The following is a 26,889-nucleotide window of genomic DNA, read 5'->3' as shown; positions in this document are numbered from 1 at the left end:
ATGCCTTCACTGTCACAGTGTGCACAGTATGCTGCTGACAGGAGAGAGGAGGAGGAGATGTGTGACCACCTCATCAGTGCTGCCAAGCACGATGAACTCGTGACAGCGAACCAGCAAAAGCAGAAGATTCTCAACATCCTCAGGAATAAGCATGGTGCCTGGGGGGCTGTTTCACACAGGTGCGTGAGGAGGATGGGTGTGGAGAAAGAGAGTAACAACATATATAAGAGAAAAATAAACCCATTTCCACCATGGCCACACATTTATTACTTAAATATAACTCAAAAATATGAAAATGGGCTTTATTAGTTCAAATCTTTATTTTAATAATTTAGATGAAACCCTAAATGATATTTGTTTGTTTTGTTTTGTTTGTTGGTTAGTTTTTGATTTTTTGAAACAGAATTTTCCTATGTAGCCCAGACTGTCCTGGAACTCACTGACCAGGCTGGCCTCGAACTCATAAATTCACTTGCCACTGCTTCCTGAGTGCTGGGATTAAAGGTGTGCACCACCACTGCCTGGCTAAAAAGTAAATGTTTTGAATTTTCTCTTATACTACTAATTTCTATTTTAGAGTAATAGGTAGTGACATACCATTTACTTATGCAGGAATGTGAGGTGTGTGATGTTCCTCTCTTTTTAAAGGACTTTTAAAATTAAGTTTGTCATTTTTAACCTTTGGTTTTATATGGTGATGAAATACAATCACTTACTATAGAGAAGTGATGCATTACTTTAGAATGATTTCTTTTCGCTCTCAATTCAAATTTAAGGATTTTTTTAACCTCAAATTGTACGTATGCTGCCATAGCACAATTAAACCAAAATTGATCATTTATGAAACATAAATTTTCTGTTTTCTGAAGTTTATGGGCATATAAGGCAGGGTTTTTTTTTGGTCTCTGCACACTTTTTTAAAAAATTAATGAAAAAGCTCACTGTGTTTAATTTGCTGGTGTCATCTTGCTTGTATCTCTTTTATTAAGCTCCATCACATGTTTTTACTAAACTTCCAGCAGTGTGGTAATTTTCAGAATATAGACCAGATACTACTGTGGAACATTCTGGGAGAAGCAATTCTGTTAGAGGAGACGTGACAGTCTGTCCTGGGCTTACAAGAAAGATTTGAGAAAATATTAGTGGTTTTGTATTTAAGGTAATACTATATAGCCTAACGCCTTAGAAAAGGAACACCAAGTACTTGACATTTATAATAACCTCATAGCAGCCATGCATGTTACTATCAGGGACTGCACTGTCTCTGCAGGCTCTGCATTGGCAAGGCCAACTCCATTAAACACGAGACCTCCCACATTGGTCTTTCCCCAAGGAAAGCCACTCTCAGGTGGCTCAGACTTGACTGCATATCTCATCACCTTCCAAGGGGAAAATATGTAGTGCCACTATGTCAGGGAGGTGCCCAACCTTATACCACACAGGAAGTGTCCCTCATGCCACCCTCAGAGAGATCAATCACAGTTACATGTCTCATCCCCCATCTCGGGCCAACTCATCTTTGATGCCTACACAGGCGCCATTTGTGTTCCGTTTTCAGAAGAGACATGAACACATGTCTGTTAACTGCAAAGAGGGCACCAACAGTAGACAGAAGAAATAATTATACCCGAATCTAGCTTAGTGACTGTCTCTGAGTTAGTTGGGGGTGTCTAACAGGTGCGTAAGTGCAATGCAATGGCAATGACTCATGCAAGCTCTGTTCTTGCAGCTCCCTACACAACTTGAAAGAGAGTCCAGATCTGAGACCTCACCTTCCCAGTAACTGTCACTGCCCAGAGAACTGTGAGAGGGGCTTCTAAGTCTTTTACATTTCAGGAGCTTCTTGAACCTAGTATGTTTGGTTTACGTCTTAAGTTCCATAAGCCTGTCTCCAGAAAGGCTTCGGTTCAGAGGAAAGTCCATCCAACAAACACCAAAGTCTTTGTGCCTGCATGATAGTACAGTCAACAACAATGTTTTTATTAAATAATTGTGTGCAGCCCCCCACATTCCAATAAAAATCGTGAATTTCTCAATATGTCGCAACATATTGTATTTTAACCGGTGCTTTTGAATGCTTTCTTGCGATGTTACAAATGTAGCTTCTGGGGCCAATGAGAAGACTCAGTTAAGGAAAGCTCCCAATTCTAAACACTTGGATTTGACCCCTGGACCTAGACGGTACAAAGAGAGAACTGACTCACACAAGTTGTCCTCTGACCTCCGTGTGATTGCCACAGTGTGCACACATACAAATAAACAAACAAGCAAATAATAAATAAATACTTTGGGAAGATTTGGCTATCATATAATTGTCAGTTTTTGCATGTTGTACATTAGATACAAATATTGTACATATTGCAAATTAGAATCACTTTATAAATATAAGTAAAATGCAGGGTCAAGTGCTTTTACTTGCACACATAACATAATGGCCACACAGCTCAAATGAATGGGGATTAATATGAAAATGCACATTACCAGTGATGTTTATGTTTACTACCAGGGATGTCCGAGCACTTCCACGCCTCAAAGTCAATATAATTGTTGTAAAAAAATCAACTGCGTCTCTGAATATCCATTCCCAGTTGCCCTCAGCAGTGTGTCAGACGTTGGAGACTGACAGTCTGTGACAGGCAGAAGCACATGGTCTTCAGTTCCCAGCAGAAGCGTTAAGGGGAGAGTCACCTCTGAAGGGTTCACATCTAGAGTTTCTGACATAGGACATCTTTATGTGGAATCCTGTTCACTTAAAGCATGGTCCTCTACACTGCCATCTGGAGTTTTATCTGTGCTTGAAATGGAAGTCAGAAAGTATCCTGTCTTTAACAGTACAAAACTAAAGAAATGTCTGAGGTACTCTAATCTACTTACAAATCCTAGAAATTACACTTAGTCTCCAAACTCGTGGGACCTGTTTCTCTCACCAATGTGGCTGGTTTAAGCTTGTATTGATACTTAGTGTTGGGCATATCTGGGCTTCAAGAGCAGAGTCAAGCACAGATACGAGTACATAAATAAGTTTAGCCATTCAAAACCTGGGTGAACTTTTTCTCATCTACCTTATTACATATTTGCCAAATTTCATATTCCTACCTATGGCACCCATTCCTCTTACTCTTGTTTAACACTCTACTCAGTCATGCCTCAAATCCTTAACTGGGTTAGACATTCCTTGAGGGTAAATGCTCAGCTAAACTTTTCTAAATCCCTACAAACACAGGCAGTAAAGTAAATAAACCTTTGTATACACTGGCTATTTTAATAAGCAGTTCCTATTATTCTTATCCAGACTTAAGTCTGGAGTTCAGTGCTTATGATTTCTCCTGAGATGAGAAACTGTCACACCGACTAAAGATGCACCTTTGCTTGACTTTATTACTGCTTTTAACATGTTGCTCCCACCCCAGAAATGCTGACAGGACTCCAGCAGCCTCAGCAGGCAGCTATCAGTACATCACTTGTCTCACTAAGCTGCAATCTCTGTCTTCTTCAGCCTAACCAGTCAACAAACAACCTGTGCTGTCCCATCTTGGTGATGCATCACAATGTCTTCTGCTTGAACTGACCCGTCCTGCTCTCTCCATTCTCTGAACTTTTCTCTCTTCAATTTCGTAAGAATAGTTTTTTTTCTGACAGTCCTCCCCTTTTTTAGATACTGTCATTATGCAGCCCAAGCTGGCTTTGAACTTGCAGTCAGCCTGCTTTTTTCCCTCAGCATCCTGAGTGCTGGGACTGTAGGCATGGGCTGCCATGTCTAGGTTAAACTTAAGCCCATTCCAATGCTTCAGAAGCACTCTTATTTAGCACTTGTATTTACCATGTCTGACAATCTTAGTTAGTTAGATCTCTGGAGTTACATCCACGCTGTATGCTCTTGCTCAATTCCATCTGCCCTGCAGTTATGCCTACTCCATAGATATTAAATAGATTGCTGAACACTCAACTGCGGTTGTCATATGTTTCTGCCTTAACCCTTACAATGACTTTTATTAACAGAATGTTTAGTTTTTGGAGCTGGATATTGTACCTAGGACTTCATGATGCTAGGTGAGCATTCTATCACACCCATTATCATCATCTACGTACTTGTGATACTTTTCATCTTGGTAGAATGCTGTAAGTACAGTGAGTCACATGCCTACAAGTCTGCACTCTGGCTGCCTAGACTGATGGAGCATTTTTGAGCTACCAGAGTTCTGTTTCCTTCCACATTTCTAGGCTCATCTTCACGATAGCTCTTTTCTTCCTAACTACGGTCTGAATCACCCAGACTTTTGAAACTACTCACATGTCATGGTTTGTTCTGAGGCAGGGATGCCCATGTAGCTCACATTGAACCACAATCTTCCTGCCTCTGTCCCCTAAGTTTGGTGTGTGATATGTGCCACCATCCTTTGCAGCAAATCGTGTGTGTGTGTGTGTGTGTGTGTGTGTGTGTGTATACGTATGTATTCATATACTATACGTATGTATTCATATACATACGTATACAAATACATATATATGCTTTTTTTTAAGATATAGGGTTTCTCTGTAGCTTTGGAGCGTGTCCAGGAACTTGCTCTGTAGACCAGGATGGCCTCAAACTCACAGTGATCTGTCTGCCTCTGCTTCCTGAGTGCTGGGATTAAAGGTGTGCATCACCACTGCCCGGCTGGCAAGTCATATTTTTATAGGAGGAAATAGTTGAAGTATTTTATTATTGTTATTATTTTATATGTACGAGTGTTTTGCCTGTGGGGCCAGTAGAGGGAGGGCATCAGAACCCTCTACTGGAACTGGAGTTACAGACAGTTGTGAGCTGCCATGTCAGTGCTGTGACTCTAACCCAGTCCTCGGAAGAGCAGCAGTCCTGAGCCATCACTCCAGATCCTGGAGATTTTTATGCTTTTTTTTTTTTTTTAAAAAAAAAACAATCTGAATTTCAATATTTCAAAGGAAGTGGAAAGACAAATTCTCTGTAAATTATAAAGCTACTTTATATGTATATACCTATGTTTTGCTGTTTTGTTTTCTAAAATCCATTTTATTTACTTGTTTGTTTTGTGTGTGTGTGTGTGTGTGTGTGTGTGTGTGTGTGTGTGTCAGAGGACAGCTCTCAGGAAACTGTTCTCTCCTGTTATCTGTGAGATCTGGGAATAGAGTTTAGGTTATTAGGTTCCTCCTCCCCAGAATTCTCCTGCTCTCTTTGCATCATTTCCACTTCCTGTCTGGTTTTCCCGCCTACACCTCCTGCCTGGCCAATCAGCGTTTATTGAAAACATGATTGACAGACTGCAGACAATTCTCCCGCACCAATTAGGCCTAAGCACAGGAGGCTTGAGCCCTGTTTTCTTTGGGATTTTCTATTTGTTCTTTTGAGGGAAGGTTTCATAGATTTGTAATCAGGCTGGTCTTTAATTTCAGATTTTTCTGCTTCAGCTACCTGACTACTGAGATGATGAGCATGAGCCACCACATCTGCCTACATCTAGTTTTTAAATACCTGTCTAGCTTACACTGTTGAAAAGTCTCTCTTGACCTGCTCCGGCCCCACCACAGGGCAGCGCAGGCTTTAAGCACGTGCACTCACCAGAATGGACCTTTGCTTTGTGCTTCTTCAAATTTTTAATGTCTGTGTAAGAATTTCTACATAATTCACAGATAAATGCCCATTCTCCTGAAAAACAAGATAAGAACTTTAAAATCTTGGTATTTTCAACATGCCAGCAGACACAAAACTATCAAATATTCTAAAAATAAAGCAAAAAAGTCACTTTAATCACTTGACAGTGAGATGAGAACCCTAGACACAGGTTCACTTTACTTTATAGAAAGTAGAAGCCAATCAGAGGGAAATTAAGCATGCTCGTTATCTGAAATTCTCAAAAAATAATCTTTTTTTTACTGGTATCAGATACATACTGGATGCCATTCATATGCTAAAATCTGGCTACAGAACTAGGAAAAAGTATAACTATGATTTTTTTCTCTTATACACCTCACCAGTGAGGAAGTCCTCTAAGAAAAACTGACAATATCTATAATGTAAGTACTTTCAAATAAGAACTGTTTGGGCTGGGATGTAGTGGAGAGGTAGGCTGCCATCCTAGCACCTGTAAGGCTCTGAGTTTGCTCTCCAGCACTATGGGTGTCAGGAGATGGTTGAAGAACCACGTAATGCCTTTCTGCAAAACCAAGGAACATGAACATACAGGAGCTGCAGTGAATTCACTAACACCCTCCTATTACTCTGGACAAGAATTATGAGGACAGGTTTTTGAAAAGAAATGAACAGAATATTTTAAAAATAGCACTTTCCTTTCTTTTAATTTTTAATATTCAACATTTTCTTCATACTATTTACATGTTACATGTTAAAATAAACATGTTGATATTGTAATGTATTCTGGAAACTTGCATATAAGAACACCACTTTCTAATTCTGTCAGCTCCCTGGTGTTATCTATTCATTTTTTATATATTTATTCATTTACTACAAACATTTTTGTTTAGTAGACATCTGGCATATTTCTTGGAAAATCTACACAATTCTTAACCATGTTTAAATTATACTCTAAACAACTTTAAAAAATAAAGAAATGAACAAATAAAAACCTGATATGTATACATTAAAATCTTATTATCACTAAGTTATGACTAGAAACTATATAGCCCGCAATGGTTTCAAATTATGGCTCCAAGGGGTTAGAGTCCTTCACTTTGGAGTGGAGATAGCAGGCAGCAAGGAGACATGGAGGCTGGAGCAACAGACAAGAGCTCACATCTCCAACTACAGGAGACAGAGAGAGTGTACTGGAAACAGCATGACACACCTCCTGAGCAGGCCTACCAACAGGTGGCCCAGGACTCAAATGCTGAGATTTATAGACGCCTCATTCAAACCACTGCAGCCACTAATTATACTCATGAGGGCGCCACCTTTATGAATGAATTACCTAATAAATAAAAATCCTGTCTTTCTCTTTTTAATTTTTTTAATTTTATTATTTGGCATATATGGGTGTTTTGCCTACGTGCATGTGCCATCATGTGTTACCGATGTCAGCAAATGGCATTGGACCTCCTGGAATTGGAGTCACAGATGGTTGTGAGCTATCATGGGATGCTGAGAATTGAACACGGGTTCTCTAGAAGAACAGTAGGGCTCTTAACTGCTGAACCATCTCTCTAACCCAAGATCCTGCCTCTTAATACTCTTACAGTGGAGATTAGCTTTCAGTGTGTGCATGGAGAAGGGGAGGAAACACAGATATTTAGACTATAACACTATTGTAATTACTTAAAATTAATTTTAATTAAAATCTATGCCATTATGGAACAGGGCTCTTTAAAAGATGTTTTAAGTTACATGAATCATTTAATTCATTGTGTGTGTATGCATATGCATATTGCATGCCATAGCTTATGTGTATTGATCAGAAGACACTTGAGAAAGTCATTTCCCTCTTTAATATAGGATCTTGGGATCCAGCTCAGGTCTTCAGGTTGAGTGGTCAAGTGTCTTTACTCACAGATACATTCCCACGGCCCTGGAGTAGGATTCTTAGCATGAACTGTAAGTCAAAGCCTAAGGGGTCAAAACCATTTGAGCACTTCTGGGAATGCAGCCAAGTCTACCAACCCAAACCTACAGAACTGAACTATTTGGTCTTGTTTGTTAGCAAGCCCTTCAGGGGACTCTAATGGCAGCTACCCTAGGACCCATGTCTCAGGCTGTTCTGAGGGGACTTTTATGGAAGCTGGCTTTACCACTGCTCTGTGTTTTGATTGCAGAAGTTGCATTTTCTTCATGAAGGTGCCACCTGGAAGGAGCCTTGACTTCCTTTATGAATCCAAACAAAAATTGATATAAAAGCAGTCAGCAGCTAGCTCCGTGTTTGATGTCAGAAAAGCAAGATTTTTCTTCTCCCTGTATTTCTATTGTTGCTTTGCCTTAGGTACTCAGTGGTTTTGTCCTCCCTAAGGTTTTGCCAAGGTCAATAGGATTCAGTGGCTGAAAAGCTCTGAATGCTACAAGAAAGAGATTTGTGCTGGAGCTGTAGTTTCAGAATGGGAAACTCCAGCCTCTCTTGCTCAGAAACCACAGAGGCCCAATGCAATGCTTCCCAGATGTCCTTGTCAGGCTCAAAACAGACTATGGCAGCATTCAAGCATACCTGGCCTTCTCCACTTGGCCATCTCCACCCTCGAGACTCCCTGAAGAAACATCATATTCCTCTGAGAATTTTCTACAGAGGGTAATCTTGTTTTTTTCACAAGCTGTGATAGAGACTCAGAGGAGGTTGGATCCAGCAAACCTTTCCACCACTGTTCATTTAAATATAAAGGAGTGCTGAGCACGGTGGAGGTGCATCTCTTTAATCCCAGCATTCTGGAGGCAGAGACAAGTGGATCTCTGTGATACACAGCAAATTCCAGGCCAGGCAAAGTTGCATAGGAAAACCCTGTCTCCAAATTAATAATAATCAATAAATAGAAGGTAATGATGGTTGGGTGATCAAGATAATAAAGAAAATGTATTGTGAAATATTATCTTAACCAGGCAAAGATGTGTTACATTTGTTTATGCTGCCTTTGTTAACCATGTAATGATGCTACATTTGTTTGTGAAGCATTTGTTTAATTATGCAAAGATCTGTTGCTGTTTCACCTTGCCTGCCTGAGGCACCTGATTGGTATAATAAAAAGCTGAATGTCCAATAGCTAGGCAGGAGAGGGATAGGCAGGGCTCATGGACAATATAAGTAGAAGGAGAAATCAAGGGAAAAAGAGAGAGAAAAAGTGGAGAGAACAAGGGAGAAAGAGTGGGACAGGCCTGGGACCAGAAGCCAGGCAGCCACACAAGAAGCAGTGAAAGTAAGATATACAGAAGGAAAGAGAGGTGAAAAGGCAAAATATAGAGAAAGAGAAATGAGTTAGAAAAAGAGCTAAGATAATGCCGAGCATTTGTAACTAATAAAAAGTCTCCTTGACATAATTTGGTTGGTGACCCAAAAGAAAAAGCCTGCTATAAAAATGGACAGACAGCCCTGGTCTCTGCTGAACTGGCCCTGAAGCAGTCTCCAGCTTCCCGTTTGAGGGTGTGATAGAGCAAGGGGGTGGATGTCAGAGGGCTTTGCAGCACACAGAGAATGGTGTTTACAGGTCAGTAACAGCTGCAGTAGTGGCAGCAGAAACAGAGTTGCCATTTCTACCTCAGGGTTTGACAATTGCATAGAAAGTTCGATAGAATCTTGTGTGGACATCACTGTGTTGAAAGAGTGCAATTTTTCTCTTTATGGCAAAAATATCCCAAGAAATGGGAAATGTAAATGGGATCATTTCCTCCCTTGAAAGCAAGAACTCCCTGCTTTGCTAGCTGTCAACATGCCTGCCCATCTCTTCATAGAACCTGAGTCCTGAGCACACTGGTCCTGAGTTCTGCTTATCACGAATTACACTCATAGCTCTGCATTTTTTCCACCCACCTTTGCTACCTTTCTTCTCAGACTTGGAAGAAGTGGACATTTCCTGGAATGATTTTGTCAGCGGAACCCTCCATGTATTCACTGAGCAAAAGCATCTGGTGAGCAAACTAAAGGTCCCGAGGATGAGTAGCTGTGGATTTACCAGTGAAGATGTTCAAACCCTGGGTAAGGCGGCACCTCCCCTAAAACGTGACTTCTTCTTAAACACTGGGTAAGGCAGCACCTCCCCTAAAACATGACTCCTTCTTAAACACTGGGTAAGGCGGCACCTCCCCTAAAACGTGACTCCTTCTTAAACACTGGGTAAGGCAGCACCTCCCCTAAAACGTGACTTCTTCTTAAACACTGGGTAAGGCAGCACCTCCCCTAAAACATGACTCCTTCTTAAACACTGGGTAAGGTGGCACCTCCCCTAAAACGTGACTTCTTCTTAAACACTGGGTAAGGTGGCACCTCCCCTAAAACGTGACTTCTTCTTAAACATTGGGTAAGGCGGCACCTCCCCTAAAATGTGACTTCTCGTTGCATGCCAACTTGGAAAACATATAAAAGAGCAGGAACTAGAGAGATGGTTACGTTCATAAAAAGCTTTTTCTGTGAACATGAGGACCCAAGTTTGAACTTCCAAACCCATGTAAGCTGAATGTGGCAGCATAGACTTAGAATTCCAGAGCCATGGGGGCAGAGACAGGCAGATCCCTGAAGCCTGCTAGCCAGCCAGCTTACTCAGCAAGTTCCAGCTCCATGAGAGATTCCTTTGCAAAAGCAAAACAAACAAAAAACCAAAAGAAGACAGAGGTACTTGAGGCACAACACCAAAGGCTGATCTGTGGGTTCCCCATGTATATGCACACCTGTGCACACGTGCATATATACACAGAGATCAAAAACTTAGAAATGGAAACAGAAAACATGGCTTCCCTTGACGTGTTTTTTCAACCTGATCCCTCAGAGGCAAACAATCAGTGTCATCTCTGCATGTGTGGATGGTCAGGAGTGTGCTAGGAGATGGTGTGACACCGGGACCCGAGTGACAGTGTCGTCTCTGCATGTGTCAGGAGTGTGCCAGGAGATGGTGTGACACCAGGACCTGAGTGGTAGTGTCGTTTCTGCATGTGTCAGGAGTGTGCTAGGAGATGGTGTAACACCAGGGCCTGAGTGGTAGTGTCGTTTCTGCATGTGTCAGTGTGCTAAGAGATGGTGTGACACCAGGACCTGAGTGACAGTGTCGTCTCTGCATGTGTGGGTGGTCAGGAGTGCGCCTGAAGGCAGTGTGATGCTGGGGACTTCTGTGCTGAGCTCTGTGGATAAGGACAGGAACAGAACTGATCAGACACCTGACTGTGTGGCTTTGATGAGGCTGTTGTAATGCTAGCTCACTCTGGCTCTCACAGTTGTGCCTGTAAAAACAGAAGAATTGGAGTAGATAACACTGATAAGATTTTAAAATCCAAAATAGTTCTTATCTCCTTTACATTAATAAAAAAAACCTTTAAAAACTGATGAAAATGGGTTTCAAAAACAAAAATTTGTTTAGCTGCAACTGGAGCCTCAAGTTAAATTATACTCTAAGAAAAGATAAAATTTGTGAAAACTCATACTATTAAACCAAATGCTTGAGGCTGGAGAGATGGCTCAGTGGTTCAGAGCACTGACTGCTACTCCAGAGGACCTGGGTTCAATTCCCAGCACCCACATGGCAGCTGACAATTGTCTGAAGATCCAGATCCAGGAGATCTAACACTTCACACCAATGCACATAAAATAAAAGCTAAATAAACCATAAAAATATTTTTAAAAAAGCAATAAAATATGGTCCACACATACAAAAAAAATACAAATGCTTTACTAAAAGACTCGCTGGTTTATTTATTCTTTTCTATTTTGATGAGTTAGTGTTAACAAAAGAAATGCCAGCTGTCTCCTCTGTTAGTCCCTTGGAGCCTTTGGGACTCTCACACTCCTGTTGGTTTCTGTCTCACCTCAGTTGTTCCCTACAGCCCTAATCCAGGAGCGCGCTTTCCTGAACCAGGGCCACGAGAATGGACGACTTTCCTAAGGGTTTAAACAGACAAACACAAGAGACCTGCTCGCTTGCCAAAGAGTAAAAAAAGCCCTTTATTAAAGTCAAGTCAGGTATTTATACCAGGAGGCAAGAGGATTCAAAAGGGCATGGCCCCCTCCCATCAGGAGCAGTAGAATAGATTGATACATTCCCAGCACCTCAGGCAGAATCAGCTGTGGGGGAGGCAGGCGTGGGAGGCGTGTAGGGCCCGCAGCTGCAACCTTGTTTACAGGTGGAATTACCATAACAAAGACAGCCAAGTTCTTTCTAAGCTACCCTCAAGCCAGTGCTAGTGCAGAATCTCCAGGGGCCAGAGGTCAAACAGCCCTGCGAAATGCCAAGGAAGAAAAGGGAAAAAGACCTGGGTACCTACAGTTCCCCTATGCAAGAGTTTCAGGAAAGAAAAGGCTGTTTCTCCCCTCTCCCTTCTGAACCCCTGGCTATGACTGTTGCTGCTGCCTGGTCACTTATCTCTGTTTCTTCTTGAGGGGTCAGTTCAGCAACCAGTTACAGTCTTGGTGTCAAAGTAAGCTGTAGCAGCGTGGTGGTCAGTTTCCCACTTGCTTCTCTTCTATCTGTGCCCAGTCTGATACCAGGGAGAGCAGGTGGAGGGAACAGATACTGACGTCCAGAGAACAGCCCAGTAAAGACACGCGCCTACATGTCAATCACTCACAGCTGTGGTTCGTTCAGGGGCAGGGCTTCCTGAGCTTTAGAAGGACTTGATGCTGTACCTGCACATGGAGGTGCAGCAGGAACTGGTTCCCTTTCTTCTCTTGGCTCCTCATTGGCTACCTCAGCATCTGACCCGCCTACATGTCAATCACTCACAGCTGTGGTTCGTTCAGGGGCAGGGCTTCCTGAGCTTTAGAAGGACTTGCTGCACCTGCACATGGAGGCGCAGCAGGAACTGGTTCCCTTTCTGCTCTTCGCTCCTCATTGGCTACCTCAGCATCTGACCCGCCTCCGTGTCAATCACTCACAGCTGTGGTTCGTTCCCTTTCTGCTCTTCGCTCCTCATTAGCTACCTCAGCATCTGACCCGGCTCCCATACTCACTAATTACTGGTGGTCCTGGTTATTATGAATGACATCTCTGCCTTTCTGAGCCAGTGCCCACTGAATTACGGGATATTTTGTCCTTAGGAGACGTCCTTGAAATGATACCTGAACTTGAAGAACTAAGTTTATCCTGGAACAACAAAGTGAGAGGAAAGTTGCCTCAAGTTCTCCGCACATTCCAAAAAGGGAGCAAGATTTGAACACTTGAACTTGCAGACTATGCCCTCACGTCACAAGATGTCGAGTTTGTGGGTAAGTGGAATTTAAAAGAATTCTTCCCTGAAGAATGTAGGATAATTTCCTGTGATTGGCAGCTGGGGACTGCCCCCAGGTGCTCTCTGTCCCCAGGGCTTGGGGAGCTACAGCAGACCTCGGGCTAGCCCCTGCTTCCCTGTGTCCCCAGGGCTCTGGGAGTTACAGCAGACCTCGGGCTAGCCCCTGCTTCCATGTGTCCCCAGGGCTCAGGGAGCTGCAGCAGTCTAGGCTAGCTGCTGGCTTCCATGTGACCACTCTTCCAGTTTGGATTTATTCACTTTCAGGTCACTTGCTACCTAAGCTGCAAAGCCTCGAAGTATTTGACCTTTCCATTAACAGAAATATTGGCAACAGTCTAGACATCATAGCACAAAGATTAAAAAGCACCTCAAGCCTGAAGGTATTGAAGCTACATTCTTGTGGATTGTCCCCAAAGAGTGTCAGAATATTGGGTGAGTGAATGATGGGTGAATCTATGATTATGCATGTATGTAAAGTAAAAAATGTATCCTATATCAGGGTCAGTGATAGCTCACTGGGTAAAAGCACTCTAGCCTGAGGACCAAGTTTGGTCCCCAGGACCCACAGTCGAAGGAGAGAACCAACTCCCCAAAGTTGTTCTCTGATCTCCACACATGCACCTTGACTCTCACACACGTACTCACATACTTCTGCTCATACACACAACTGAATAAATGAAATATTCTAAATGTATCATATAGCATAAATAAATAGCATATACATTACTTAAAACCTATTAGAACATATAAACTTAAATATTTTTTGTTTTCCTTATTTTTTGTTCATTTGCTTCAATGCTGGAAATTGAACCCAGGGCCCTAATGCATGCTAGCTTTATTTATTTTTTTTTGAAATTTTTCACTGTAACCTTATACTTTCATTATTACAGAAAAGAAACAGAAAAACACAAAACAAAATAAAAGCACCCTCTTCGAGGACTTCATAGTATAGACCTGAGGTCCGAAAGGCTGAAGGAGGCAGGCTACAAGGTCAAGTCTAGCCCAGGCAGCTTGACGAAACCGACTCAAATCAAAAGTAAAAATAGGAAAAGAGTCAGGGCTGTCTCCGTCCTACATGCTTAGCATGTGTAAGGCTCTAGGATCAACACCACAGAACAGACAGATTTTTAAACTACTAGCTCTGAAAAGGCCAGGAAATCTTTGCTATGGGCCGGATGCTGGGGAGGCTTTATTATTGCTGTTGTTTTTTATGCTCAGTGCTAGGAAGGTATTGATACTGATAAAAATAATAATGATGGCTCTAGTGGGATCCATGGCAACACTAGCTCTCTGTGTAGAGTGGCCATGTTATAGGGAATGACACTATTTTCCCTGTGACTTTCAGAGCCTGCAATGTCCTTTTTACTGGCAGCCTGAGTATATCTAAGGTCAGTGCTCAAGTGTAGTTGGTGGCATAGGCGAGTGTCCTTGGAGATTTCAGAAAAGAACTAGTGGTAGCCAATTGGTGTCTTAGAAAGAGAGCACTTATGAAGTCATTGTTGGGTCTGTTGAGGCCTAGTTGGTAGGGACTCTGCAGTGACCCCCTTTTGGCTTTAGTAGGACAGCATGTTCAATTAATCTCTCCTCCTCTGATCCCCTCCCTCCTACTCAACTTGCCACAGCCTCACAGTATGATTTTAAGGACTGGGGTTGGGACCTGCTTTGTAGATGATGCCTTTGCATCCTTGGATGTGCTGAAGACACTGGATCTCTCCTGCAACAAGGAACTGGGTGGAGGCTTTGAAGATGTGCCTGCTCAGCTGGCCCTACTGTAGAATGTGGAAGTCCTAGATCTTCACCAGTGCTCACTAACAGCAGATGATGTGGCATCATTGAGTAAGTGGACCCTGTGGAGCAAATCCTGCGGAAATGCCTGGATACTAAGAGACCTGGGGTATATGCTTAAGTTCACTGATCAAGTCATCAGAGTTTTGAGTGTCCACTGAACGTCCAGGAAATGTTAAAAAATTCAATCTTTGGTACTTGAAGGAGAAAAATTTTAATGTCTCTTGCTGTTTTAGAAACAAGCATCTTAGTGCCACAACCTTACTTACAGCTATGGAGAGAGAAGAGAACTCCAAAATGAAGCTTTTAAATGACAAAGTCAAGTCAAGACACGTAGAGAAAGGGAAGTTACTGAAAAGGAACCAGTGACGGTACATAATGGTTAGACATTACAACTTTAAATAATGACAGTTATATCCCTACCATCAATATAGTTCTGTAGTTATTACCTGTAGTGTGTAAATGCAGTTTGCCATAGAAGAAGACCAGAAATTATCTCTCTCCGCCCACATGTGGCATACTGAGCCTTCAAGATCTCGAGCATGACTTACATTTAAACCTCTGCTACCCTAATTTGGGAATCTGACATCTCCAGCCTCAACTGTTGCAAGAGCCAGAATATCTTCCTGTTTCTCTATCTCTCTGCCTTTGAACTCCACTCAAGCCTCATTGTCCTCAAATATACCAGGCATGCTGTAGTCTCTTAGCCTCTGTTCTTTCCCTGTGCAGATATAGTGGAACTTCCAAGGTTGGAGTAGGTATGATCCTGACTCCCCCGCTCCCACTAAGGGCATGCTTAGTATGCAAATGGATGGCAAATAAGAATAACGCCAATTGTACTTTGGAGAAAGGAAAGAGTGAAAATAATATTTCAGGCCTAACATCCACCTTTTGGGTCTGCTGAATTATTGAGGGACTCCTGTCCCTCAATCTGGAAATATGTGAAAAGATCAAAGCTTTCAAGAAGACTTTAAGGTGGAAAGGTCCTTTTTGCTCCCCACAGAAATTGTGCTGATGGCAGAAGATACAAGTAATCCCACAGTAGTTCAGAATTACTTTATCTTCTGCCATCAGCACAGTTTCCATCTTGAACCTAAACACAAAGCAGAGAGAGAACTGGAAATGATGACGTCATCTTTAACTCTCAAAGCCTGCCTCTATTGGTGTACTTCCTATACGGCCATGCCTCCTAAACCTCCCCAAAACAGCACCTCCAGCTCCTAAGCCTACAGATTATCATCCAAACCACTGCAGATATGAAAGTGAATGAGAGGTATTTTGACTCGGGTGGCCCTGGAAGACTCCATGAGATAAGCTAGCTCCACGGGTCTCCCAGATAATTTTTTCTATGATGCTAAGTGCTCTGGAATGTCCTATCATCAGGCAAGTAGCAGAGCAAGAATAGACTCTGGCTACCTGTATGCCGGCTCTTATTTACTGGGTCAAGATTACCTGTTACGACTGGCGAGAAATGAATCTTCAACCAGGTACAAGTTTATGTCAAGAAATCATTTTTTTAGACCTTTATCAGAAATGGAATATAATGACCATTGCCAGGATCAACACAGTGTTAGTTGCCAGGACACAGTGCTGTTTGTAAGCTATTCAGAGTGCACAAGATTAGTGTTTAAGACCAATTGTTCTTTCACATTTCTGTATGCTCCATCGACTTCTAGGGGACATAGAGAATCACAAGGTGTCCTGAATGCTTCCCTGCCTGAGGGAGAGCCTTGGTTTCTCAAGAACTGAAAGGCTCACAGGGCCCAAGGAGCTGTGGATTCTAACTTGAAAAACCCATGATGCATGCCTCTCGGGGCAGCTGGACCAGGGCAGTTCCATGATTCCCCGCAGCCCCTTTTGGCTCAGCATGCTCTTTGGGACCCCTCTCCAGTGCTGTTCCTGATGGGCGCCTGCTCTGACTGCTCATCTTTGCTGGCACTTAAATGCTGAGGAAAGAATGATTGTGTCAGACATTAATGTGTGCCAGCACTAAAGGGAACTGGTAGGAGCAAGTTATTTTATTCCTTCAGTTATCCTGGGATGCAAATTTTTAAAAATAATTTATTTAACTGTATTTTATGTGCATTGGTATGAAGGTATCAGATCCCCTGGAACTGGAAATACTGACAGTTGTGATCTGTCATGTAGGTGCTTGAAATTGAACCCAGGTCCTTGGGAAGAACTGCCAGTGCTCTTAGCCCACTGAGCCATCACTCCAGCCCCAGGGATGCAAATATTTTATGGTTAAGAAAACTAAGCTTCAGAGAAGCTGGCTAGTGCAAAATCCATACAGAGTTTGTTACTGTCATTGCTTTTGTGGTCAAAGGGTTTGGACCTAGGGCCTACTCACTTTAGCAAATGCTATGCCACTGGGCTTTCTACCCAATCCTCTTCTGTGCCTTTTATTTTGAGACAAGGTCTCACTAAGTTAGTCAGTTAGTCTTTGAGTGATCAACCACCTTTTCCTCAGCATTCCAAGTGACTGGGATTGCAGGCTTGAACCATCAGGCCCAGCTAGTTACATAGTTCCAGGATTAGAACTCAGTTCTCTGTCTCCTATATTTATATTCTAGCCCGTGGAGAAGCCCGAGGAACATTGTGGAGAAAGGCTGTTTTGATGGTGGTACAATCTGTGTGGGGGGTCCCAGGAAGGATAGTGCCATACAGACGAGTTCAGAAGAAGCCACATTATCACATTAGGAAGACTGTGGGAGCCAGACATTCCCATGACTCTGTGAAATGCTCCTATTTTTCCCGGTTGATATTTCAACAGCTCAGATAATCCCTTTACTCTCCAACCTTCAAGAGCTGGATCTGTCATCCAACAGAACAGTGGGTAGCTCTTCTGGAATCCTCCTTAGCAGGCTCCCGTTTTTACCAGCACTGAAGTCATTACTGATCAAGAGTTGTGCTTTGGAAAGTGAGACTTTCACAGCCTTTGGTAAGAGATTTTCTTAACTCCCAGCATGCACTGGAAAATGACCTGAGGGAGACCCCCCTACACACAGCATAAATTTCATTCTAAGATTAATATGCAGAAGAGGATGAGTCACTGAGGACTAATTGGGTGTTTAGTTGTTTTTCCAGGAAATGAATCCCCTCAGAGGTGATCTTAAAGTTGTACGAATGGCATTGGCATTTATTTTTCTTTTATTATTTTTGAGACAGGATCTTATATAGCCCAGGATGGCCTTGAACTTGCTATTTAACTGACACTTTAAACTTCAAGGACTGGGAGAACAGACATGCACTATCATGATCAGTATGTGTGGTGCTGAGGGTAGAACCCAGGACTTTGGGAGTGTTAGGCAAGCACTTAACCAACCAAGCTACATCCTAACCTCTAAGCAACATCTTGCTTTAAGTTATATGAAGCCAACTCTAGAAGTCTATGTCTGGTAACTTGTCATTTTGCTAAGAAGGAGCATTAGTTGAGGATGCTGTGCGTCTGATGGGAAGGGAGAGATGATTAGTGTCTGAGTCTAGCTCATTTTTTCCCACCCAGCATGAATTCCCCACAGCACCTGTGCTCTCTTGGGAATCCTGAAGGTCAGGCATCTATCCTAGCCTACTCAGGGTCTACCAGATCTAGAATTTCTTCCCAGTGAGGCTGGCAAGTGGAGGGAGGTGCTTGGAGGTGAAGGGATGTTGCAGAATATCCTCAAACATACCACTCAGATAAACCAGTACTGTGTGCATACAGTATGGGGTCCCCAGTAGTAGTTCCAGTTTCCCAGATTCCTAAGAAGACTCAAGTCTCAGCAAATAGTGTTCCCATAGCAAAGATTTGTTACAGGGAAAGGACACACACACAAAAAAAAAAAGCCAGGAAAGAAAAATGTTTGTGAGGCAAAGTACCAGAAGCCAAGTGTGGTCTCCCAAGGGTTCTCTCTCAGTGGAGCTGCACAGGGCACATTTAACTACTCCAGCAATGAATTGTGACATGTGTGTGACGTATCCTAGTGGAGTTCAACTGGACCTGTGAGCAAGGGTTTCACTGAGGTTCAGTCACACAAATATCCTCTCCCTAGAACATTCAGGAATCCTAGATTCACAGGAGAAAACTGGTAGATGTCATAATTCATAGTATTAATACAAATAGTTTAGGCACTGGTATGGTGTCCTGAGATGCCTGGGTTGTGAGAGCTCCTGCTCCAACAATGTGTCTACCATGACAGCCTTGGAGTTGAGTGGGCTGTTGATTGGAAGTGCAGGGATCAGTAGGAGGTACGGTCCAGTCGGGAGAAGGCATTCTGGAGTGTGCCTTGATGGCCACATCTTATTCTTGGTTCCTTGTGCTTTCTCCTGCTTTTTGCTTATTTTGAGAAAAATAGTGCTGGTCAACCACTCACTCATCAACAAGACATTCTGTGTCACCAAAACCTGAAATTATAGAGCCAGATCGTTGCTCCTTTGTTTCCCTGGGTTATTTTGTCTTATCTTTTGTCAAGCTGGGCTCAGAATCTCAATTCTTCACCTAATAGAGGCAAGCACTACCATGCCCAGTCTTTGGGATGTTTGTCACACCAACAGAAACCTGACTTACTAGATTAATCTTGGATTACTAGTCTCAAAAATTGTGGAAGTATTGCTGTTTTTAAAGCATTATTCTGATTCAAGATTTAAAAGAGCAAGCCAAAGCAAAGCAAAACCCTACCACATTCCCTAGAAATATAGAGTATATTCTCTAACATCAATCACTGAAGAAGTTACAAGTTGTTCCCCAAGTAAAAATGTAAAATAATAAACTTCCCCAAAAAGCTAATATACTCTTTTTGTTACTGGCACATGACCAGAATTGCTGGATGTGAGTGTGAATTAGTCACTTTACCTATAGTTGTAACAAAATGCATGGCTATACTTGCTCCCTCGGTTTGGGAAATAACCAGGCCATCTTAAAGATAACCAATTATATTTTTGTTATATGGGGAAACTCATGCCACAAGAATGGGAAGTCCGGTGGGAATCACTCAGAGAGCGTGCATACCTGGCCCAACCCAGTTTTCTTCCTAGGCTCCAGGTGGCCATGCCTTAACTAGGCTCCACTTCTTAAAGGTGATTGGTTAACAAGAGCTTCCCTCATCACCTGGCAAAAGTAGTTTAAGGGGGTAAAATAGTTCGTTTTTGTGCATGGTTTGAGTTGTAGTACCAGGAGTATGATCTCATGACAACCACGCTAAGGAACCCAGAGAGATGGATGTGGGCACTTAGTTTGTTTCTCCTTTTCATTTGGTCCAGGGCTCCAGCTATGGCCTAATGTGGACACCAGGGAGCATCTTCCATTCCTCAGTTAATGGTCTCTGGAAACACCCTCATAGACACACCCAGAGCTGTGTTTCCATGGTGACTCTTGGACAACAGGGGAAACGTTCCTGCTGTCGATCCTCTATTATATATTATTCCAGTTAAAAATTCATTTAAAATTGTGCCATGAACCAGACAGGGCTACAATGAAATAAATGGATTGATAGAAATAAGTGGTTATTTTCAGTACCTATTAATAATAACCATTTAACTCCAAATTCTAAGAAGTCTGTATTTAGAGAGCTCTTGTCCTCTTTCGGCCCACACATACTTGGTCTTTTCTGTGTACTTCTGCCAGCCCTGTGCAGGCGAAAAACCTTTCAGATGTGATGATTTTAGCCTGGGGCCCTAGAATGTCTATATATGTGCTTGGCAGGGTCTATGAGTGCCTTAAAGCTGATTACAGTTACCCCATGTGTGTGTGTGGGTGTTCCATTCACCTGATGACAGCACACTTACAGTTACCCTGTGTGTGTGGGGGGGTGTTCTGTTCACCTGATGACAGCACACCTACAGTTACCCTGTGAGTGTACGTGTGTGTGTGTGTTCAGTTCACCTGATGACAGCACACCTACAGTTCCCCTGTGATTATGTGTGTGTGGGGGGGTGTTCTGTTCACCTGATGACAGCACACCTACAGTTACCCTGTGTGTGTGTGTGGGGGGGTGTTCTGTTCACCTGATGACAGCACACCTACAGTTCCCCTGTGATTATGTGTGTGTGTGTGGGTGTTCTGTTCACCTGATGACAGCACACCTACAGTTACCCTGTGAGCGTGTGGGGGGGGGGGATGTTCTGTTTACCTGATGACAGCACACTTACAGTTACCCTGTGTGTGTGCATGTGTGTGTGTGTTCTGTTCACCTGATGACAGCACACTTACAGTTACCCTGTGTGTGTGTGTGTGTGTGTGTGTGTTCTGTTCACCTGATGACATCATGACTGCACTCAGATCTAGCTCTGGTTCTTGTGGTCTGTCTGACTACAGGTCCCCCAAACCTCGGTGTAAAACAGAGAAATGTGACAAGGGCATGTACATCACAAGGTTGTAAGAATCAAGTGGCTTTAATATGCAGACAGTTCCGGGAAAGCTGCCTGGCTCATAATGCTTGACAAATGTTACTTGTTTGTATTATTGTAGAATCTGTAAATTTCACTTAATAACAAATTGGGTTTTATCAGTTTTAAAACAGCCAGGGTGGTTCCCGTAGTAGCTCAAGTGGAGTCGATGTTCCTGAATATGACCTAAAAGGGCCAGGTGAGCTGGACCCAGCACCTCTCAACTTCTGTGACTCAGCCTCCGATTGATTCTTTCTGATCCCTCAGTGTATCTGAGTTCTCAGCTGCTCCTATTCTGAGCTCTGGAACATTCGGCTTCCAGTCTCTGCCTTCCCCCATAGTTCTCACACAGTCTTCAGGTTTAGGTGTGACTATTGCCTTTTCACACAATCACCATCTAAATTAGGAGCCTTTGTCAAAATGTGTGGTGCGTGCCTGTGATACCAACACCCAGAAGTCTGAGGCAGGAGAATTACAGGATGGAGGCCAACCTGGGCTGTAGAGCAAGCACCTGCCTCAAGAATAAGACCTAATTCATGTACTTCTTTGTATTGTGGTGTAACGCTCCTTCCTAAAGCACATTTTTGGCCTTCTCTACATTTGGTTACTACTAAGTAAGTAGGTAAACAGGATTATCAAAGGAATCTGTAATTCACCAAATGAGTAGATAAACACAAAAAACAGACATTCTACTGCTTAATGTTCACTTGGAAAAATCACAGAATACAGTTATTCTGGAAACAATATGATGTTTCATAGATATATCTCCTAATTGAGAAAATTTTATATTAAGTAAAATGATGAGGAAATAGCCAGTCTCAAGAGACAGCTCCTTCTGCTTCCAACCATATAATCAGTAAGGGATAAGGGATCTATACAGAAGCGCATTGTGGATGTAAATCTACCACTCATGCTGGTATACATTCTACATCACATTTATAAGAAAGATGAAAAATTTGACTTCTCTTTATTAGAGATCTCTGTCTCGCGCTACCATCTCGCCAGCAAGAACGACGCAGGACACTTAGGATCCTTCTGCAGAAAAGCTTTAATGCGTCTTGAGAGAGAGAGCATAAGCTAACATGGCGGAGACCCAGAATGAGGGTAACCCGTCCCTTATATAGGAAACAGTCCTCGCTTCGGACGTGTCATTCTTGGATTGGTCTGCTGCCCATCAACCCAGATGATGCCTCAGGAGTAGGCAGGGACAGTAGCAGTGGAAAGTTACCAAGCACATTATAGTCCCACTGTCTCTGCTTCCCCAATGCTGGGATTAAAGGCGTGTGCTACAACACCTTGAACTCACAGAGATCTGCCTGTCTCTGCCTCCCAGGCATTGGGACCAAAGGCGTGTACTACCACACCTTGAGGTCACAGAGGTCAATCTGCCTCTGCCTCCCAGGCATTGGGACTAAAGGCGTGTACCACCACACCTTGAGGTCATAGAGGTCAATCTCTACCTCTGTCCCTTAAAGCAATGGAGAATGTGGTTGCGGCCCTCCACAGATCTCTGTGCCATGAGTAGTAGGATCTCCTCTTGAACACTTTATAAAGAAAGCAGAAAAATTAAAAATGTGTATTATGATTAGGAATAGGTCATTATGATTAATTTTAACTTAGGAGCCATCTGAGAATGAATTAGAATTTGAAAACACCATCCAAATATGTTAGTTTCTTTCCTTATGTTTTCATTACTTTTCTGTTTCTGTGAAGAGGCACCATGACCAAGGTAACTTATACAAGGAAGCATTTACCTTGGGGCTTGCTTAAGGTTCATAGAATGAATCCATGACCATCATGGTGGGGAGCATGGTGGCAGCAAGAGGCAGGAATGGTGCTGGGGGCAGTGGGCGAGACCTTGCATCTGACCCACAAGCAGGAGGCAGAGGGAAAGAGACTGGGCTGCCTGTGGGCTTTTGAAGCCTCAAATTCCACACACAGTGACACACCTCCTCCCAAAGGCCACGCCTCCTATTCTTTCCCAAACAGTTCCACCTGCTGGAAACCAAACATTGAATGTATGAGCTTATGGGGGACTTCCTCATTCAAACCACTACAACTTGCCTGTGTAATATGTGAAATAAACACAAACTGAATCTTGATTGTGTGTTTTTGAGTCTTAGAGAAGCTTGGTCCCATTTCTGAATTTTAGCAGGAGCTATCCATTGTCACAGGTACCGGTCCAGGTATACTCTGAAAATTCTGACCAGCTTTCCAGGCACCTTAACCTTTTCTCCTTCTTAAGTACCAAAGAAAGAAAAGAAATGCCAGCTAATGGTGAATCCTTTTGGTAAAATCTAGCTCTCTAATGTGGGGAGTACAACTTTTTCAGCTCTGGGTGTATTAAATACTGTCCTGAGCCTTATCTTTCATGGGATCCAAGTTACTGATGCTCTTATCTTTACACTTTTAGCTGAAGCCTCTGTTTACCCCCCTGCTCTGGAAATACTCAACCTTTCTTGGAATAAGTGTGTTGCTGGTAACCTGGAGCTGCTTCTTCATACACTGAAGTTGGCAAAGTCACTCCAAGGGCTGAGGCTGAACAGCTGCACCCTGGTGACAGAGGACTTGGTTCTTCTTGGTTTGTATTAACCTCTCCAGGGCAGTTAAGCACAAAGCATGGACCAGGTGGTGCACCTGGGGCTGACAGACCAGGTGGTAGACCTGGGGCTGCAGCAACTTCCTCTTCCTCAGTATCTGCCTAAGAGAAAGCTAATGTAATCCTGAAGCTGAGTGACAGGAGAATGTTTCTGGAGAGGAGATGGTGCTGAGGATGGAGGGGAGGCTCCTGCCAGGAAAGTTCTGTTTCAACCTCCCCCTACAGAGTCCATCACCTACAGTTTACTTACTCTAACTGTGCCCTAGCTACTTGCACTATTTGATTTTCCCAAAATTGGCCCCAAATTGTTTTGAAGTCTTATTTAAATAAGAAAGTAGGATCTGAGGATGTATCTCAGTAATAGAGTGCTTGCCTAGCATGCACTGGGCCCTGGACTCAATCCTGACATCTTAAAATAGTTAATATATAAAATTAATTACAGTAAATAGAGAGATGTCTCAGCAACAAAGAATGCATAATTATTTTGCAGAGGACCTGTGTTTGGTTCCCAGCACCCACACTGGGAGACTTAACAGCTTCCATAGCCACCAGCAGTTATACACATAGACACATAGACATATATCCTCATATACAAATAAAAATATATCTTTTAAAGTTAAGTACATAAAATAAAGAAAAACATGCCAGGCAGTGGTGATACATACCTTTAATCAGAGGCAGAGGCAGGTTGATCTCTGGGTTCAAGCCCAGTCTGGTCTGCAGAGTGAATTTCAGGACACAGAGACAGACCCTGACTCAAAAAAAGGAAGGAAGGAAGGAAGGAAGGAAGGAAGAAAGAAAGAAAGAGCTTGTCATCATAATTGAAGTACGAATATCAATTATTACAGATATTAACGCTCTGAAGACTTTGAGTGGAAGTTCATTCTTTCTGTGTCAAGAATGACATGAGAAGACCTAAAGGGGGTACTGGAGCATAAATCTGTCACTTCCCCTAGGGCAGTGTAGAATATGGATAGAGAATTAAATCAGAGTCCAGGCAGTGTAACTTAGCCCAATATCTCCTCAAATAACAATACAGGTGTGCTCTATCATCTGGGAGCAATAGAAACCTTGGTGTCTCCCATCTATCTTTAGTAACTGCCATCACTGCTACAAGCTCCCTGATTTCTGGAGTCACAAGTATTCTTGAGATGAGCTAAACAAGGCAGAGGGGGAGTAGACTGGAGTCCCAAATAGGGCTTCCTCCTATGATATCAGCTTCATGATGAGTGGAAAGCATCTGGGTTGGAGGAAAGAATCCTGGTGGCCATCAACAGAGACTGTCAGAGGGATGCTTCACACATCTCTGATCTGTGAGTTGGAAGAAAGACTCCCAAGACCCTTTGTTCTGAGATTCTGTATCACTTATCTCTTCTCTCTAACCCTTTCCTTGGTTCAGCTGAAGAGTGCTACAGGTGCCATTTACTTCCTCCAACAGAATGTGTCATCTTCTCTTAGGTCACAATATGATAAAAGCTATTCAAAGAGGAAGCTGTCTTATGACTAAAAATCTCTAAAGTGAACAGGAAATTATCCAGTATATTTTGTACATTGGATTTACTGTTAGGGGTGATGATATAGCTCCCTAGTGGAGTACTTACCTGACATGTATGAGATCCTGGGTTCAATTCTCAGCATTACTGTTATTCCTTTGCGGTCACTTTAAGGACTAACCATGCCCACCCCAGCCACTTCTGACCTCCCTCGCCGCCATCTTTTCTCTCTCTTGTGTTTGTCCCTTGTCGTGTGTACATGTGTCTTTGTTCTTCTCTATGTTTTTCTTATGTCTCTCTGTTTTCCTCTTCTTTAAGCAATAAATGTCTCCCTCTTCTTTAAATAATACTATGTCCTGTGATCTTTTTATCTGCCATAACCGCCCACCTGACTCCCCCAGCCACATGGCACTGCCACCCTGGAGATCTTGCAGGGACCCACAGCCATCCTTATTGGACTAGAAACTGCTCTGCGAGCCACCCGGGGCATCCTATCATCATATTCTTTTTAAAGAACAATAACTACAAGATAATTGTTGGATGAATAATGATAGAATTAATAAGCAACAAACAACTAACCAGAATTTAGCAGCAAAAAGACTGTGTAACAATGGTCCTTAATCAAAGCTAGCAGCCATCATTCTGTGCATTTAATTAGGAAGTCTACAGTGGAGCAAAGAACTTAAACTAATACAAGAAGGAAATTCTTCCAGTTGGGGCTTATAAAAGGGGGTGTCTATTTTTGAGCTCTATATGAGATACAAGGAGATAAAGATTCTTATTAAGATACTTTCTGATGCTCCCAAAGAACCACTAGCTAAAAGTAAGTCATCATCAATTGCTACTAACCTCAGAAGAAGTGCTTTACTGGAAAAGGGCATCAAAGGAGAGAGTACCCTTCTAGTTTAGAGTCACTTTGTTTTCCAGCCTCAGCCATGCAGACAAGCCATTTAGCTGAGCTGCAGAAGCCTGACCTGAGCTACAGTGACAGCATCTGTGACACAGGATGGGCCATCTTCTGCCAGAACCTCTGCTTTCTCAAACAGCTAACAGATCTAGACATCAGCCTTTGGCCATGGAGTTCCCAGGGTTTTGGCCAATGATTTAGTCACTTATTGTGTGCTGTGACCACACTTCCCTTGGTCACTGAGATAGGAACGAGAAGATTGGCTGTCAAAGTCTCGCATGAGGAACAATTAGAATGCTTTACCCACAGCCACAGAAGGGGCATTCAACTTGACCATGGTGGGTCTCAAGGGGTTGCTTCCTAAGTAATGAGAAGTTCTCTAATGGAGGAAAAGAATGTGAATGAATCCCACCATCAGCAGAGCTCAGGCTGTGTTGTTTAGTATCATTTATATTTGAAGATTTTTGCGATTATCATATTTAATAGTGGTTCTCAACCTATGGGTTATGACCCCTTTGGGGTCCAATGATCCTTTCACAGGAGCTGCATAGCAGATACTTACATTATGACTCATAAAAGTAGCATCATTATCTATGAGCAGCAACAAAATAATTATATGGCTGGGGATCAGCACATCATAAAGAGCTGTATAAAGGGTTGCAGCATTAGGAAGGGTGAGAACCACTGGTGTATAATAGCCATATATGGGACTGGGGAGATAGCTCAGTCTAGAAAGGGCTTGCCTTGCAAGCATAAGACCTGAGTTTGATCTAAGTAGGACACACAAAAATGCAAGGGGTCATGATGATGTCCTTGTAATCAGATGCTGTAAAGGCAAAGACAGGTAAATCCCTGAGGCTCCCTGGCT

General features: G+C 42.8%; 1 protein-coding gene across 1 annotated transcript; it reads left to right on the top strand.

Moving 5' to 3' along the window:
• Lrrc31 (leucine rich repeat containing 31) lies at positions 1-26,385 on the top strand. The gene is given in 8 exon segments (XM_087901758.1): positions 1-211; positions 9,495-9,638; positions 12,684-12,851; positions 13,139-13,306; positions 14,543-14,710; positions 17,433-17,600; positions 23,436-23,603; positions 26,042-26,385. Coding segments are annotated over 8 exon segments (1,539 nt in total).
• Positions 26,386-26,889: the final 504 nt, after the last annotated feature.

Source organism: Myodes glareolus, chromosome 25 (genome assembly GCF_982192425.1).
Source record: "Myodes glareolus chromosome 25, mMyoGla1.1, whole genome shotgun sequence".
Classification (NCBI taxonomy): Eukaryota; Metazoa; Chordata; class Mammalia; order Rodentia; family Cricetidae; genus Myodes; species Myodes glareolus.
The sequence above is the reverse complement of the archived record's forward strand: the minus strand, read 5'-3'. Positions and strand labels throughout refer to the sequence as shown.